This window comes from Cryptomeria japonica, chromosome 4 (assembly GCF_030272615.1).
Source record: "Cryptomeria japonica chromosome 4, Sugi_1.0, whole genome shotgun sequence".
Classification (NCBI taxonomy): Eukaryota; Viridiplantae; Streptophyta; class Pinopsida; order Cupressales; family Cupressaceae; genus Cryptomeria; species Cryptomeria japonica.
Window position 1 is genome coordinate 600,323,958 of NC_081408.1, and position 17,381 is coordinate 600,341,338.

At 32.8% G+C, this 17,381-nt stretch overlaps 1 protein-coding gene across 2 annotated transcripts in view; it reads left to right on the forward strand.

The window, feature by feature from the left end:
- The window catches only part of LOC131061079 (AT-hook motif nuclear-localized protein 10), an 81,048-nt gene that overhangs the window by 24,328 nt on the left and 39,339 nt on the right, over positions 1 to 17,381 (forward strand). For both annotated transcript variants that reach the window (XM_057994583.2, XM_057994584.2), the window contains exon 3: positions 17,170 to 17,301. In XM_057994583.2, the coding sequence (XP_057850566.1) occupies positions 17,170 to 17,301 (132 nt within the window). The remainder of the gene's footprint in view (positions 1 to 17,169; positions 17,302 to 17,381) is intronic.

Genomic DNA, 17,381 nt, shown 5'->3' on the forward strand with positions numbered 1-17,381 from the left:
AAAGACAAAAAAGAAAAATGTTCATTTTGACATTAAAAATGAAGAACAAGAAAATGTACTTGAAGTAGGAGAGGAAGAAAAAGATTCAAAGGATAGTAGGTTTTAATGATTTTTTTTCTGCTTGTTGCACATGATTCCATAAGATTCTTGCTTTTCGTTATTGCCGCACATGATTTAGAAGTAGAGAAAATGGATGTTAAAACTAAATTTTTGGATTGAGATCTTAAAGAGGAAATTTTTATGAAACAACTTGACAATTTTGTGGTGAAGGGAAAAGAAAATTTGGTTTGGAGTTAAAAAGATATATGTAAGGTTCAAAATGGACATCTAAATTATGGTATGAAAAGTCTGATGCTTTTGCTTAGAAATTTGAGTTCATTAGAAGTGAAGTTGATCATTATGTTATTTCAAATAGGTTGATGAGCATTGCTAATTATCGTCTTCAATGCTGATGATATGTTATTCATTGGGAACAATAAGGGAATGATCAGGTTACTTAAAATTCAGTTTTCAAGAATATTTATGGGTTGCAAAATATATTTTGGGTATGAAAATCAATAGAGATTGACCCAACAAAAAGCTTTGGTTAAATTAGAGGAAGTATGTTAACATTATTTTGTAGAGATTTGGTATGTGGGATTGTAACTGATTGTTATTTTATTTATTGGCGCTAGACTTTCTTTGCAACAATGTTTTGAATCTGACAATGATTTTGAATATGTGCAGAATGTTCCTTATGCTAGTATTGTAGGAAGCTTGATGTATGCTATCATATGTACTAGAGAAGATATTGCCTCATTAGTGAGAGTTGTAATACAGATGCAAAAGCATATGGATTTCAAAGAATCGATGCTGTTCAATTAATCAAGGAGACAAAGCTCCTTTAAATAGAGTTACAAAGACGATGTTTAGAAACAATCGTTAACTAGAGGCGAAGTTAGAAACAACTTAAATGACCATTAATAACACAAAGAGAAAGATATTATTCTAATAAGTTGTTAGCAAGTTTATATCTAACCTTGGTTAAGAGTATTGTACCTATAGGAAGTGGATGTTTAGATGCTTGTATTGAACTTTTGATTATTGCATTTGTTGTTGTGGGTGATGTGGGCAAGTTGTTGGATGTATAGGGCTTTTTAGATGTAGATTGAGTTGCTGATTCAGACAATAGGAGGTCAATGAATGGCTATTAGTAACTTTGTTTGGACATGCAGTTAGTTGGATGAGTAAGATACAACCCACAATAACTTCTTCCATTACAAAATTAGAGTACACGATTTCAACCATTGATGGAAAACTTGTGTGGACTTGACAAGATTTATGACCTGCAAGTGTAGTCTTGACCACGTAGTTGCCATGAATCACTCGATTCTCTGTAAAAAAATTGATTGCATTTTTGGAAGTGACTCAGTTTTGAGGTTGGACTGGACTTATGTAAAAACACAAAAATCCCATGTACCTAGTTCAACTTTTTATTCTATTTTGACCTTCATTTTGAGTATTTTGTTTCTTATTTCAACAAGTAGAATTACACATTTGTAGGCAAATGAGAGAGAAGGGTTTTTCTATCTTCATTAGCAAGGGTTTGTGAATATTTAACATACTAGAGTTTTATTTCAATCTTGTAATTATATCAAAATCGAGCAAGCTTCCTTGTGGAACCCCCTCTTCTAAGTGCCCATTCAATTACTTCTTACTGTGCCATCTTACTAGGATAGTGAGGAACTTGATGAGCACAAGCTTATACTGAGAGGGGCGGGTGGTGAATTAATATAAGACAGTATTTTTTAACTTTTTCAAATCAACAACCACAATGATATCAACTTGAAAATATCAACAATTAAGAACACAAGACGAACACAAGATTTACGTGGAAACCCTTTCAGGCAAAAACCATGGCAAAAAGATTTGCTTATATATAAAGATTTCTCTTACAACTTTTGTAGGTACCAACCTACTAGAGACACCAATCCCCACTTATATTTGTAGGCACCAACCCACCCTGGAGACACCAATCTTCACGACTGAGCACCAACCTAGCAAGAGACACCAACTTCTCTTATGGAGAGGCACCGACCTCTTGAACAACAAAAATTTAGTCTTTTTAAAGACTAAATCTCCATAAAATCTCCCCTATATCTGTAACAAAATCACCTTAAAAAATCTGCTCAAATCTGCAATAGTTCTCCTCTTAGATCTGCTATAACTCCTTCACAAAAATCTCCCTTCAATCACTTTTAGTTTTAGAATCTGCTATAAATCTGCCTTAAATATGCTTCATAAATCTACTCATATATGCTTTATCAATCTACTTGAATTTGCTTCATAAATCTGCTCATAAACTCTGATTTTTAAACTCCTTCAGGTCTGCTCTTTACTCAAGAGAGGTGAGTCTCCAAGCAGGCTGGCCATGAGTGCATTTTTATTTATTTAACATTCTTCAAACTTTAGGCGACCATATCAAGAGGGATCGGCCACAATAACAGCAATACATTTTAATTTGAATTATTTGTAATTCCCCAAAGTAGGGCACCTCTATGAGGGGGGTCAGTTCCATAGAACACATCAAACTTTCTTTTGTTAATAACTAATAATGCTAGACATGGGTTGGCCCATTTGAAGAAATATAAATTTATTTATTAATGCAATTTCAAAACTCTAATTTGAGCTCCAACAAATACACTTCATTTCTGCCATGGTCTTGGAAGACAATTTGCTTAGCCTCTGTCATCGCCTCTGACATCAATGACAATAATTCTAACAATATTATTAGCCACTAATCTGTTGAAAATATATAACTTCGGTCAGATAATCATTTAATTAGTCAAATGTCTAATTGGCCTATTGGCCTTATACTTTATTATAATTAACTATTATCTCTATCCTTAATTATTCTCATACTGCAGATCAGTAATTAAATTGACCAAATCATTATGTTAATTATTATTGTTTTATATAAACATTTGAATCGGTTAAATATGTGTTACCGATTCTCTGTGTAATTAATAATAATCTTTTATTATTAATTAATTACACATAGAACGGTATTATGCTACACCGATAGATTGTTATTTAGTACATTGCTGATTGCTGTTATTAAATAAAACTGAGTCGTGTCTCATAGGGTTACGACTCTATGTGGAACCATGTCGGTTCCACATATAGTCGCAACCCTATGCGACCGACCATGTGTATATATGGTGCCACATATGTGGTCAGCGATAAAGATGATAGATATTCGGTATAACATATGCAGTACGAAGCACGATAAACCCTTCATATCGTGTGAGAACAGTGTGCGGTCTGCAAGCATAGTTACAGTATAAAGTATTCACCATATTCGAACTTGGACAGTTCGAATATGAGAATTAAGGAATTCTGATCTATCCATAACAGTGAATAAGAATTCTGATATATCTATAACAGTGAATAAGAATTATATTATTTGCAATACTGAATAGATTAAGTTATCAAACATATATTATACATTGAACCAATTGATATTGAATACCTGAGCTAAAGTATTGCACATATAAGTGTTATTAAAATTTAAAATTATCTACCTATTTAAATCTGATCAAATTTAACATGGTATCAGAGCCAGGTTAAGGAAAAGATCAGATCAGATTTACAAAAACGAGATTATCCTTCTACTACCATCTTCAAAATCATCATCTCCTATCAGCATCTAATTTCATATCTTGGAAGTTCAGAATGATGCTTGCCTTGAGTGAAAACGAATTAGATGGATTTGTGAAGAAAGCCATATCGGAACCAGAAGAGGAAGATGAAAAGCTTCAATGGATGAGAAAGAACAATAAAGCCATGAAGATTCTAGTTTACTCAGTGAAAGATCATATTGTGCCAAATTGCCAATTATCTCCAAGATGGAGACTGCCTATGGCATGTTCAAATTATTAGAGAACATGTATGAGATAAACAACACAAGCCGAGCTCTTGCTCTAAAGCAACAATTCCATCATGTCAAAATGACAAAAGGCAAATTCATCACCTCATACTTCATGAGGATAACTGAATTGAAAGATCAACTCTCTACTATAGGTCACACAATAGAGAGCAAAGAATTAACCATGCTGGAAACACAAAAATCCTATGTGCCTAGTTCATTTTTCATTTTGCTTTGCCTTACATTTCTTGTGTTTTATCTTTCTTTTGAACTAGAAAAATTGCAAATTTGTAGGTAGGGTACAAAGAATGGATTGGAATGCTTTCTCAAGGCATGGTTTGAAGATTTAAAGGAGTTTGGAGTTTTTTTTTTCAAGTCATGGAGATTTTTTTCTTCCAAATTTGAAATGACAAATGTAAAAAATCTAGTGGTGATGTTGCCCTTTTTTTTCGCTTTCTCCCCCACATTTCATAACCATAATACATACTTTTCATTTTAATGTTTTTAGAACAATTTTTTGGAAACCCTATGATTTTTTCTTCTGTGCTAAAATCAGCAATGGGAAGTTTAGGGCAGCAAAATGGTGAGAAAGACCCTCCATGAAAGCATGTGATGTTGGGTGATACTAGGGGCAATGCTTACTATACTTTTTGTAGGTGTCTTATTATAGGAGGAATCGATAGATCAAAATACCACCTTGCTCAAATACCTAGACGTGATATAAGGGTGTTTGCTGTCGCAAGCAAAGAGGTTATGAGAGAAATGGATGCCCTACTTAGCAGTTTTGATATTAAAAAATGGAAAAGAAGATGAGAAGGGAAGGAATGGCACTGTTGACGAGTGCCATTTTCAATTCTTCTATAGATGCATTTGTTGCTCCATGCATTTGTCTTCCACTTTCCTCTTCTAGTGAGACTCGTGAGACTTATAATTTTGTTCTTGTTTCACCTAGTTTTCTTATTCCATGTAGTTTTCTAGGAACACAAACTTTGCTTGAAGGTATTGCTTGGAATAAAGAGAAACAACATGAGCGACAAATTTGTGGTATTACAATAATTTAATAGTTTGAAGATTTCAATGGCTAAGGATTTGAGTGGGCCATTGTAAGAGGAAGCAATAAAAAATAAATGGCACATTGTTGATGATTAGAAGAAAGTATGGCAAAGAATGGGTTGCAACATATTATCAAATGGATGAATAGATAGCCAAAATGGGATTCTCAACTTTTTAGTGGCTTCAAGTGGCAAATTGGAGTTCTTGAAGTTTGTAGATGCTTCGCATGAGTCAATAATTATTGAGACCTTGTGCAATTTGCTGAATGAGGTGATCTAGGAGGTTGGAGTTGAGAATTTTGTCTAAATTATCATAGGAAACACAACATCTGTATCAATGGGGAGACTTATTATGGAGTGGCATCTTGCTATTTCTTGGATTCTTTGTGTTGCAAATTGCTTGGCTTTGATGGTGGAGGACATTGGAAAGATTGGATGGGTCAAAAGTTTAGTTGAAGATGCTAACAAGTTATTAAGTTAATGCAACTATATTTGAGTCCTTTTTTTGAGAAGGGATCACATAATTGGCAAGTAGCTTGTGCAACCATGAGTAACCCGATTTTCACCCACTTCCTCACTTTGTAGAGCATTGTATCTACAAGTCCTTCTCAAGTAGATGTTTGTGAGCAATGCTTGGATGAAATCTAGGTTGCAACAATAGCTTTGATGAGTTGTTCATATCAAGGTAAGTAAAAATTACAAACATACATTTTATAAATAGTTACCTATTTGCTGTTTTTTATTGTTATTAGTTAATTTTGTAATAATTAAAAAAATCTTTTGAGTTTTTAGGTGACAAAATCTTTGGTCAAGGTTTTGCATTTGGTGGATGGAATGGCATGCCAATGGATGACCTCAATGAGGCCATGGATAGGGCCAAATAGGCTATTTCGCAATACAATGTTGGAAGTAAAATAAAATGTGAGGTCATTTAGCACATCATTGATTGTAGATGGATGGATTGACTGCCAATTGTTACATGCTTTGGCTTACTTCCTAAACCTAAAGTTATACTTCTCTAATACATTTAGCACTCATGAGGAGGTCATGGCAATGTTCGTTTCATGTATTGATAAGATGGTACTCAATAGTGAGATTAGAGACAATCCTTGATGAGTTGGAAGTCTATAAGGGTACAACGGGGAGGCTTTTTTTCTTCAGCTTAAGCAATTCAAAAGATGGAGAAATAATTGCTAGTTCAAAAACTAATTCGTTAATAATTTTACATAATGCTAGAAAGTAGAAAGTATAAACTTGAAAGTTTGATTTTTTTTAAAAATGTTTTATTTGTAGATTGTTAGTGGGAGAATTACTGTGTTGGCACACCAAATCTTTTGCGGCTAGCTATATTTGTTGTCTTAGCCTTATAGTGTTTTTGGGTGTGAAAGCAATTGGAGATTGTTTTAGAACATATACACAAACAAGATAAATTGGTTGACCCAAGAGTGCCTCAATGACCTTGTTTTTGTTTGGTACAGCCTTCACCTTTGAACCAAAAAAGGTCGAGGGTCCTTTTCATGATACCATTGACTTGGATGACATCAATCCTTTTGTTGATTGGATTGCCAAAGAATAACATAATAAATTATGTTTATTAATAAATACATTGCTTAATTGAAGAGAGCAACAACAAAAATAGTAGAGGTGGATGCATCTTAGGAAAACAAAGATATTTTGAAGAAACAATTAGTCCTCATGTTATACCAACTTACCTTCTAGTTTAAACTTGAAAACATTAAGTTTGATTAGGAGGGGGAAGAAAAGGAGTTCAATTGTATTTGGCATTTTTTGACTTATGTAGGCGGTTATAGTACTGTTATATACTTATTTATTTATAACTTTGTTCCCATACAAAGTTTGTATTACTTTGATATTATAAATTTTGAGCATTTAAGATTCATATGAAATATTTTATGTTCAAATTATGACAAATTGATGATAAGAATAGATTTTTGTGTCCTCTAAATGACTAAATGCACTAATTTTTTCTTTTTTTGCCATGTTTTTTGGTGATTCCATGTTTGAGTCACAGTTTTTGGCTATTGAGGTTGTGCATTCAAACTATGGTTGCAACACATGCTTGTAAGAGAACGGTGTGACTACAAAGATTGTGTTTAGTCTTTGGCTTTGAGAGCAAGGCATTAAGGGTCATTTGTGACAAATTGTGATATCTTTGGCAAACAATTTGATCTACCATGCTTGTAGCCTTGTTCTAAGCATATTAATGTTCAATGCCACTTTCTTTCTGATATGGTTGAGGATTAGAGAGCCTAGATAGAGAAGGTTGATACTTCGGAGAATGTTATTGATTCACTTACTAAGCTAGTGAGCATGATAAATTTTGATGGTGTAGGGAGGCTACGGGTCTTTCACTCCCTAGCACTTAGTGTTATTCATGTTTACTCATAAATACCAAGTTGGAGAATGTTGGGATTAGGTTTGCATGTTGTAAGTCCTAGGCATTTTGCTGTCATCAGTTGTTCATAAATGTTTAACTATGTACGTATTTACAAAGTTCATGGATTTGGCAAAACTAGATGCTAATGTGAGGGTGGGGACATATGCAATTATTTATTTATCCTCTAGTGATGGAAATATTGTTTTGAATTTTTAATGTGGCTTGAAACAAGGATTTATATTGGAAAGGTCGAATTTGGGATTTATTGGAGTATCTTTCATTGTTAATGGTTGTGAGATGTAATTAATGCTTCATGGGAGTTGCTTGGGAGTTACATTTTCCAATTATGATGATGGTGGTCAAGGATGCTCGTGTGAGGAGTTACATTTTATTTTAGACGCCAACTTTTTGTAGTGGGTTGTGAGAATGTTGACCATTGTATTTGGGGACAACTTTTGTGCCTATGGTATTGTTTTATGGTGGTTTTTGGGGTCTTCTTAAGCCTATATATTTTGAGGAATTGGGATGAAGATTGCATATTGTAGGTTGGAGGAAGGTTACTTTGTTGGAATGCTAGTGGACTGAGAAGAGGAGCAAGATGTGTCAATATACTGTGCATTTGTTTGGGATTAATACAAGATGGTACTCTATTTGATGGAGGGTTTTTTACTTGTAAAGTTTTTTTCATGTATATCAATGTTCTTCTGTTTTATGGGTAGTTTATTGATTTGCATAATATTATATTGTTGTTCATACTATTGTTGATTATGTTTATTACAAGATTTGATTTCGAAGTTGAATGTTTCATTGTAACAGTTAACCCCAATTTTCTCAACAATTTTGTACTATACATAGTAGAGGCATGGGTATTGTGTTCATTGTTGAGCATGAGATTTGATCTTGTTATCTTGCTTTGTTAAAGAGATTTTGATGTGAACTTGCTTTATGTTAATACAATCTTGGCCTAGATTTTGATAATGTAAATAAATGTAGACCAACAAGTTAAAACCACTAAACCTAACTTGTGGGAAAGAGATGAACACATTAGGAAGAAACGCTACTCTAGATTTCTATTTTTGCCGAAGTGATGACATGGATTTAGAGACCTAGGATAAAATGTAAAATTAGCATTTGCTAACTGGTAAACCAAACTTGAAAGTTTGAGCAATCTACAATACAAAATGTAATCAAAGATTGGGAGATTTAATGGGAGAGCTAGTATCTTTACCTTTGTGAAAGGATTAGAGTAGACTATGGGAAGAAAGCTCATTCGCCAAAGAAAGATAAAAATGTTTGTTTGGAACCCTTAATGCAAAATAATAACATCTACATAATGCATATAAAATCTTCAAAATGAGGAGTGAAAGGTTGCTAGGACCAAGGGAAGACTATTTATATTCACAATTTATAGTTGGCGAGAAGGTAACTTCATTACTTTAAACTTTCTTACTTCTTTTCATAACTAGTGATATTAAAAGATCATGCGTAAACCCTAAAGATTGTTAACCTATGATCCTTTTAAGATAAGATTTTGCACTCTCTTAATTAATATTAGGGTTATGATAATAATATATTGCTTAAATTTCGTAATCTATATGGCATTAATGAAATGTAATATAAAATTTTTATATATTATTTTTTAAAATGGATTTGGAAGCATTGCCTATCTAGAAGAAAAATGAAGGTGTGTCAATTGTAAAATGTCTAATCTGGGTCTTGATAACTCTAAAGTATATTTTAATGCTCAAGCATTTAGGGCATTTATCATGTTGATGTATGTTTCTTTCTCTAGTGATATCAGATTATAATAGTTATTTGCTACTATGCTAGAAGTTGCACTATAGGCACAAATTGGGATAGGTTTCTTGCTTCTTTTATTCTCTAATTATATCCACTATTGTAGAAATTGTAATAGAGGCATTGATTTGGATAGGTTTCTTCTTTGTGTGAATCTTTTTGTAAATGTAATTTCTATGAGTTGAAATAAATTTTAACATTCTTTGGGGATTATTGATCCATAGGACATATAAAAATATAACGATGTTTAATTGTTTAGAAGATGGTTTTTGATAGATTTTTTGATTCTTAATCTTATGTAAATTAACACAACTTCATAAGACCTTTTTTTAAACTCATCCTCTACTCCATTTAATTTAACATGTACAAATTCTTTGTTCCCAAGATGTCTTTTGGTGTGTCTCTTTGTTGGAAGTTTGAGTTGTGTTGTCATTGATGCCAAACTTGTTGGTAGTTTGGATGTGTCCTTGGTCTAGATGTGGTTTGATCTTTTATCATGTCTTTGATGTTTCATTGATGTCAAACTTGTTGGTGGTCCGGATGTCTCTTTGGTCCGGATGTGGTCTGGTCTTTTATCTTGTCTTTGGTGTCAAAATTTTTGATTCGAATATGGTCTATTCTGGATACATTCTTGTGCTGTGTAAACTACAGTTGGTGACAAGTGAGCTGTTATTGTGTCATACAAGTGTATGTTGGCTTCTTTGTTTTGTACTGTTGATTAAGAATGTCAGATATTGGTGTTGCTGTTGAGATTGATCGGCGCCTTAGTTGAAGTTCGTTATAAAAGATGATCAAAGATGTATGATGCTGATGTTGCTGTTGAGTTTGATTGGTGCCTCAGTTAAGGTTTGTTGTGGAAGATGATCAAAAGATGTATATGCTGCTTGGTGTTATCATTGAGTTTGATTGGTATCTTGGTTAAGGTTGTGCTATCATTTATGCTATAGTAAGTTGGTGACAGATGTTAAGTGGTATATTTGGCTTAGTATTGAGTGTTCATATGTTGTCTTTGTTTGGTAGAGATGATTGCTTACATAAGGACGTATTCGGGAAGTCAATGTAGTAGAAGTTTCAATATGCAGGAAAGAGTACTTAATGCCCCAATGAAAGATCTGGATTGTGAAGAGTATGGTTCATGGACTTGGATATAATGTTAATGTTTGTGAACAATGTACTATCAAGTTTGTAGGTCCTCTGGTTGCTCAAATGATGAGACTAGTTGTTGCTGTTATTTGACAATGAGTGTGTCTGTCAAACTAGTCCGGAATCTGCTTTGGTGGCTTTTGGATATGTGAATTCAAGTATTGCAGTTTGGAGGATATGCTTATTTGGTTCATGCAGTGTTCTAGTTCTAATATTTGGTGTTGCTTTCGTTCCGCACTTGAGTTATGCTGGTCTGTGCTTGGTTTGGTCAGTTGTGTTGGGTCTCAGTGTGCCCGGACGATTTATCTCGTCTGGATCATGTTTTCTGGTCTAGATATGCATTGGAGGTTAAATTGGAATATTATTTTGGGTCTCACCATGGTGTGTGAAGATCCGCTTCAGGTAATTTGCATTGGAAGATGTTTTTCGGTCGATTGATTGTTGAGCTTTATTGTTTATCTACACGTTTTATTTTTTATCTACACGTTTTATTTGGAACCACCTTTGGAAGATGTGTTAGGGTATGTGGCTCATTGGATTCAACTTAGAAGGATGCATGGTGCTATATTTTGGTCCTCTCTTTCTCTTGGAGTTGACCATATTGGATATTATAGGTCTGGATGGCCTAAGTTATGTAATTTTATGTAGTCTACTTTGGGCCGACTTAGTTGAGAGTTTTAATGAATATCTTTTTATATAAAAATGAGAAAAGGTGTGTGTTGATGTATTAGATGTATGGGAGGTATTTGTCTTGATGCAAAGTGGTTGTGAATCATATGTAGACAAATTTGATTGGAAAAGTGTGCGATAGTCCGTTGAGAATAGCCTTAACAATATTTGGTAACAAAATTTGAGGTTAGATATATTTGCCATGATATTGGACGCTTGACAGAGGTTCAAGGTCTATTTCATGATCAAGAGATCCTATTCCTCTTCAGTTCAGCTATTCTTGCCGGAGGACAATATGTCTCTCTTGGCAGCTCTTTGTATCTTGCCCTAAAGAAGTGATCTTTGTGCAAGTCTTTTGTATCTTGCCTTGAGGTTGTTTGCCTTAGCTTGCAAGTCCAGAGCAGTGAGCTCCTTGGCTTGTGGTCTATTTATTGTAATCATTCATATCTATATTTTGAGTGTGATTCTCACTATGGTTTTGCCCTTCTTGGGTTTTCCACGTAAATCTGGTGTTCATGAGTTGATTGTGTTTTGTGGTTTCACGATCTCATTAAAGTAATATGTTAACTGTGGATTGAAGTTTAATAGATCAGAAATAAAGTTGTGATAGAGATCTAGACTAATTCACCCTCCCCTCCTCTCAGTCCTGCTGTGTGTTCAACACTATTTACCAATTCCACTATGTAGTTCATGAATTGTTTTTTAGTTTTACAATCATGATTTTCATTTAGGCTGTACACCTTATGTGAGTAGGTGGGACACTCTAATTTATAATTGATGATATTCTTACGATGTTAGAGTTTACAATTGTATATATTTTGTGAATGAAATATAAATTTTCTTTTCTGTTGAAACTTAGTAGCTTCGGTAAGATAAATGATTGAATGAGAGACTTCATTTATCTCTCATTCAATCATATACCTTATCGATATAACTAAAATCTAAATGTAGACCTCATGATTAAATAAATGAACTTGTTATAATCATCTTATATGCATAATCAATCATACTATAATTGTAATAAGATCAGACCAGAATTATGATAACTATCATAGATATCATATGATAGCATTGATTGATGCTATCATATGATAACTATAACAGTTATCAATATCATCTTAATCTCAATTTATACCGATCGATGATTATCTTATTTATTGGATGATTATATTCCTGACGTGACCCGATTACTAATCGGTCAAACATACTAACTAACGTGCCCCTATAGCAATCAGTTTAATATATTAAATGTGACGCAACCGATAGTTATCGGTACATCGCTTAAGTGAAGCGGTGCATATGCACCGATCAAGACATGTCTTGATCGGGCATGTCAAAAGACATGACCGGTCAAGGCATGCCTTGATCAGTGGGCATTGCCTATATGTACATGTCAATGAAAAGCTGTAGAAGCATAGAAAATATTAATGTTATCTTCAGCAACCTGTGACATAAGAAATAACAGAAAAATATCACTAAAAGAATATAAAGATTATATAACTTCAGACTTGAACATAAATTTGAATATCATTTACATTTTCTATTGATGACAAAAGCTCTATAAGAAAGTAGCTGTGCAAAATGCGAATACCATATAGCTATAGATTGTGACAAAGCTCAAGATGAAGGAAATGCTTTCACTATGCAAAAAGACGATGCCAAATATCTATTGATAAGGACAAATCTGAAGATGAAATAAATGCTCCTATTGATTTTGAAACTTGAGGAACATTAAGTGAATTTTTGAGAATTATAAAACTAAGGTAGGACTTCCAAATGATTATCTAATTCAATGTAGGAGGAAAAGCCCAAAGTAAAGAATAAAACGCAGTATCACAAGATCCAAAATTTGAAAAGCTGAATGAATGACAATTTTGATGACATATTGTCTAATCCCTCACTTGTTCAAAAGGCCTGAAAATATTTGATAAGCTTCTGTAATTACCAAAAATGCCCTTTGCAAATTTAACATTAATTGCCATCTGCTACAATTGATGGACCTATGTCCCAAAGCACATTAACAGTCATGCAATCATGGTAAAGGTGTAGCATTCTCATCGCTCCAGTTGTATCTATCTTGTAACAAATATGTTATTGAATACAACTATATACTCTGAATATTTTTCTGTCCCTCTCATTGGATAATCACTGCAAGTAAAAATGCTATCCTTTCATCACAAATCTTATCTTACAAATCATCATATGTGGATTATAAAACATTCTATAGGATAGGGACTATGATTACCAAACAATCTCTAAGAAGATCATATTGTGAGGGGTGAAGAAATATTTAGAAATATGTGCTAAAGTATAGATGGATCATGGATTTGAGGGGTTGAAGAAGACCACATTGTTAACTCTTGAAATGGGAATGGTCTTCAAGTCCTCAAACTATATGAGCGTCTACATTTAATTTATTTATCATGAAATACAAGGAATGTATCACAAAGTTGTATGGAGGCAATGACGCTCTGTAATGTCCCTACTATTTAGAGATCATTAACCTGCAAAAAAGGTTGTTAGAACATGACAAACATATATGTATATATAAGTAATCTAAATTATAATCTAACTTCAATGCTTATTTAACATCATCATAATTTTTATCTAATTAAAAGGATACGAATGTCATACAAAGTATGTCCTTAGGCGGCCGTGCGGCTCGCCTTCTTGGAACCCCTTGGTTCCAAGATCCTTTAGGCGGCCGTGAAGCTCGCCCTCTTGGAACCCCTTGGTTCCAAGCCCTCCAGGAAATCGAAGATGAGTTCGAATCCTGTCTTGGGTGTAACCTCTTACACCCAAGCCCTTCAAGGAAGACCCTTGTCTTTCCTTGCCTTGGGTGATGCCTTCATCATCCAAGTCCTCAGAGGGGATCGGCCCGACCTTGAGTCCTGTCTCGGGTATAACTTCTTATACCCAAGCCAGCCAAGGAAGACCCTTGCCTTTCCTTCTTGGGTGATGCCTCCATCATCCAAGTCCTCAAGGGGAAGTGACCAGATCCTTCTCTCGTTGGTTGAGTTTTAGTCAACCAAGCCATACATTTGCATAATAGTTTCAGTTCATAGACTATCCCTTGTGTTAACATGAATTCTTAATGTATTCTTAATTAACATAGATACATATAATCTTCCATCTTTAACATATGCATTACATTTCTTAACATACCTTTGTATTCTTAATCTTCCTTAATACACAAACTTATGAATACAACAATTAACAAATTATATCTTTTACCTATGTTTAATGACTAGTGAATGCTACACATTAATTAATATATATACATTCACTAGACTACGATTAATATCAACATATTAATGAATATTACACATTACCCATATGTATGAACATTACACATTAATATTAATTAATGAACATTACATTTATTAATTTATATTCCTACTATTCTTTGATACGTATATTCATTAACATAGGTTAGTACAAATTCATTAACATACGGTTTATACTTATTCCTTAACATCTGAAAACCATCCATTAATATGTTCATTAAAGTATTCATTATCATAAACATTACATATACATTAATTACATTCATTAACCTTAACTTCTTTCATTACCTATCTATTATAATCAATATCTATATTTATAATCATTATGTTACTCCTTGTTCTGATTGAATATATATATATATATATATATTCACTAGATTACAATTAACATCACCTATTAACGAACCTCACACATTACTCAGTAGCTCATATTAATGAGTTTAACACATTAACTGCACTAATGATATTACATATTAAATAATATACTTATATTATTTAATAAATAAAACCTTGTATCACGTATATTATTTAATAAATGAACCTTGTATCTTACTTACCTCTGCAGTCCACTCTCCCTTACCTTTTTCCCTGTCCGCCCTCCTCCCTGCCTCCTTTTTAACCCTTGCCGCTGTTCTTAATATAACCCGTGAGGGGGTATGCCCCTCCACGGGCCCCTTCCGCATGAAGGGGTGCGGGGATAATCGCAGCCTAGGCTGCGGTTACCCACGCATCACTTCGTGCGGGAGTAACCACTACATTAGTCATGCTTATTAAATATGGTTTCCTTTTAAATATTTTAAATATTAAATATATTAAATATTACATTTTATTTCATTTTAAATATAAATATTAAATATGTTGTACCATTCCATTTAAATATATTAATTATTAAATAGCAATAACTTAAATATATTTTTCATTTATTTATATTATTATTTTAATTATTTATTTACTTAACCTAATTCAATTAATCCATGCATTAACATTATTAAGTATTTTTACATTCGGTGCAAATTCTATTAGAGTGCACGATATGTCCTTAATCATGATCGTTGACTATGCGATTAGTGTTCTTCAATGGTGGTTCATGCTAAACACCACCCTTGAACCCATCTATCATAATGGTCTTATGATTACATTCGCAATTTTGTCACTTTTAGAGACTCCACACAATTGCGGACCACTAGCGATGTATGTCCAATTAATGTCAATTAGTTTAATTACTTTTCTTGTTTGTTGGAGAAAAAACATAGGATTACGTTGTATGTATTCTTTTTCCCATCCTTATCCTTTAAGGAATATTTATTAGTTATAATAATATTTAATAAATAAATAACTTCCAAATATTCCTTCGTTGGTAATTATTAATTCATTTGGGGTCTCTCTCTCTTTCTATGTATAACGATCCAGGAGGGGACATGACACGCTCTCGGGCCAAAACATTAATTTTTAGGAATCTATATGGTTTCATGGAAAACTTGTTTAAATAGATACTCACCAGTTATATCAAAACTGTCCATTAAATCACCATTCTGATTATGGCCACACATTTCTTGTTACCCAGAGAGGTGTAATGTAAGTGGCAATAAGGGTTGGAGTGCAATTACAAAAGAACTATTTATACCCAACATTTATTTTTTAAATATGAAGACACCAAAATTATATATATATATATATATATATATATATATATATATATATATATTTATGCCCACAAATGAAATTATTAAAAAAGTTGCATATAAACATATAATATTTACTACGCTTTTCAAAGTCTTTTCAAAATGTAGAATTAAAAGTTACCTATAAACACAAAACATCTGTTATGGCATAATAGCTCTACAAAGAAAACTAAAGTAAATAATGTGGATAAAATAAAATAAAGTTAAATTTATGTGTCCATGTGTGTATTTACTAAATAAAGTAGTTATGAAGTAAAATAAAGTACTTCTTAAGTAAATAAAAATGTGTCTTTTTTCATGTATTTGCTTATCTATTAATGTGTCCATGTGTGCTCTTACAATATTTGAAATAGATATTAAAATTTAATATTCATATAGAAAAATAAAAATAACCCTTAAAGTAATTGTCAAAGTAATACAACTATTGAAATGACAATGTTCTTTAATATATAAAACAGTAAGCAAAATTATTGAAATAATTTGTTTCGTTTAACTTTTTGAACAATTTTTCACTATTAAAATAGTCATTCACTGGGAAAAAAGTAGCTTTTCAAATAATAAGTTGAAGTAAATGAAAAATCTCTGTATTTTAGTGAATAGAATAGCATGTAAAACCATTGAAATAGTTTGGAGGAAATAATATATTAAAACTGTAGATAGTCTTGCGTAGATATCATAAATACATCTCTATCTAGAAGACAAAGATATTAGTCTCAAGGTGGCTATATTGAATTTACAACATAGGTTAGATAGTTGCCTCAAGATTGATATCTCCCAGCATCTTTTTGATAGATATATTTGAGATATCAATACTAGCTGTAACATAGTCTGTCATTAAAATATTTTCTTTTTGGGAGAATGTCATTTCACGTCTGCAATAAATGTTGACCATGGCAATAGAATCTATTAGTATAGGTCTATTATGGATGATTCAGAAATTGTACCCTTTTAAAGCATTGGATCAGAAATTAGATATTTCAGATATAATTTGACAATTTGACTGGTTATAATTATGTCTGATCATCTTCATTGCAGATAAAATAATAAATTGACTTGTGGAAAAGGTTTACGAGATATCTAATTTCTGATACAACCACATAATTCTGATTGATCACCTTATTTGTGGATAAACTAATAAATTGGTATGTGAAAAGAGGTGTTTGATTGATAAAAAGTAGACAATGTTTCATAACCACTAAATATGAACTTAGAGGAATGATTTGGATGAATTCAGGATGTTGCATCAAAGATAATGTCATTTTCACAACAAGGGCCCCGTGCGGTATGCATACTTTCAGCAAATGGTGCAGTCTCCAATGTGACTCTTCGACAGTCTGCCATCTCTGGTGGTACTGTGACATATGAGGTTTGTTAGTCAATTACATATTTACTGAATGTTCTCAACTGTTTCAAAAATTTTAGACAAAATTAGTGGGCTATCATATT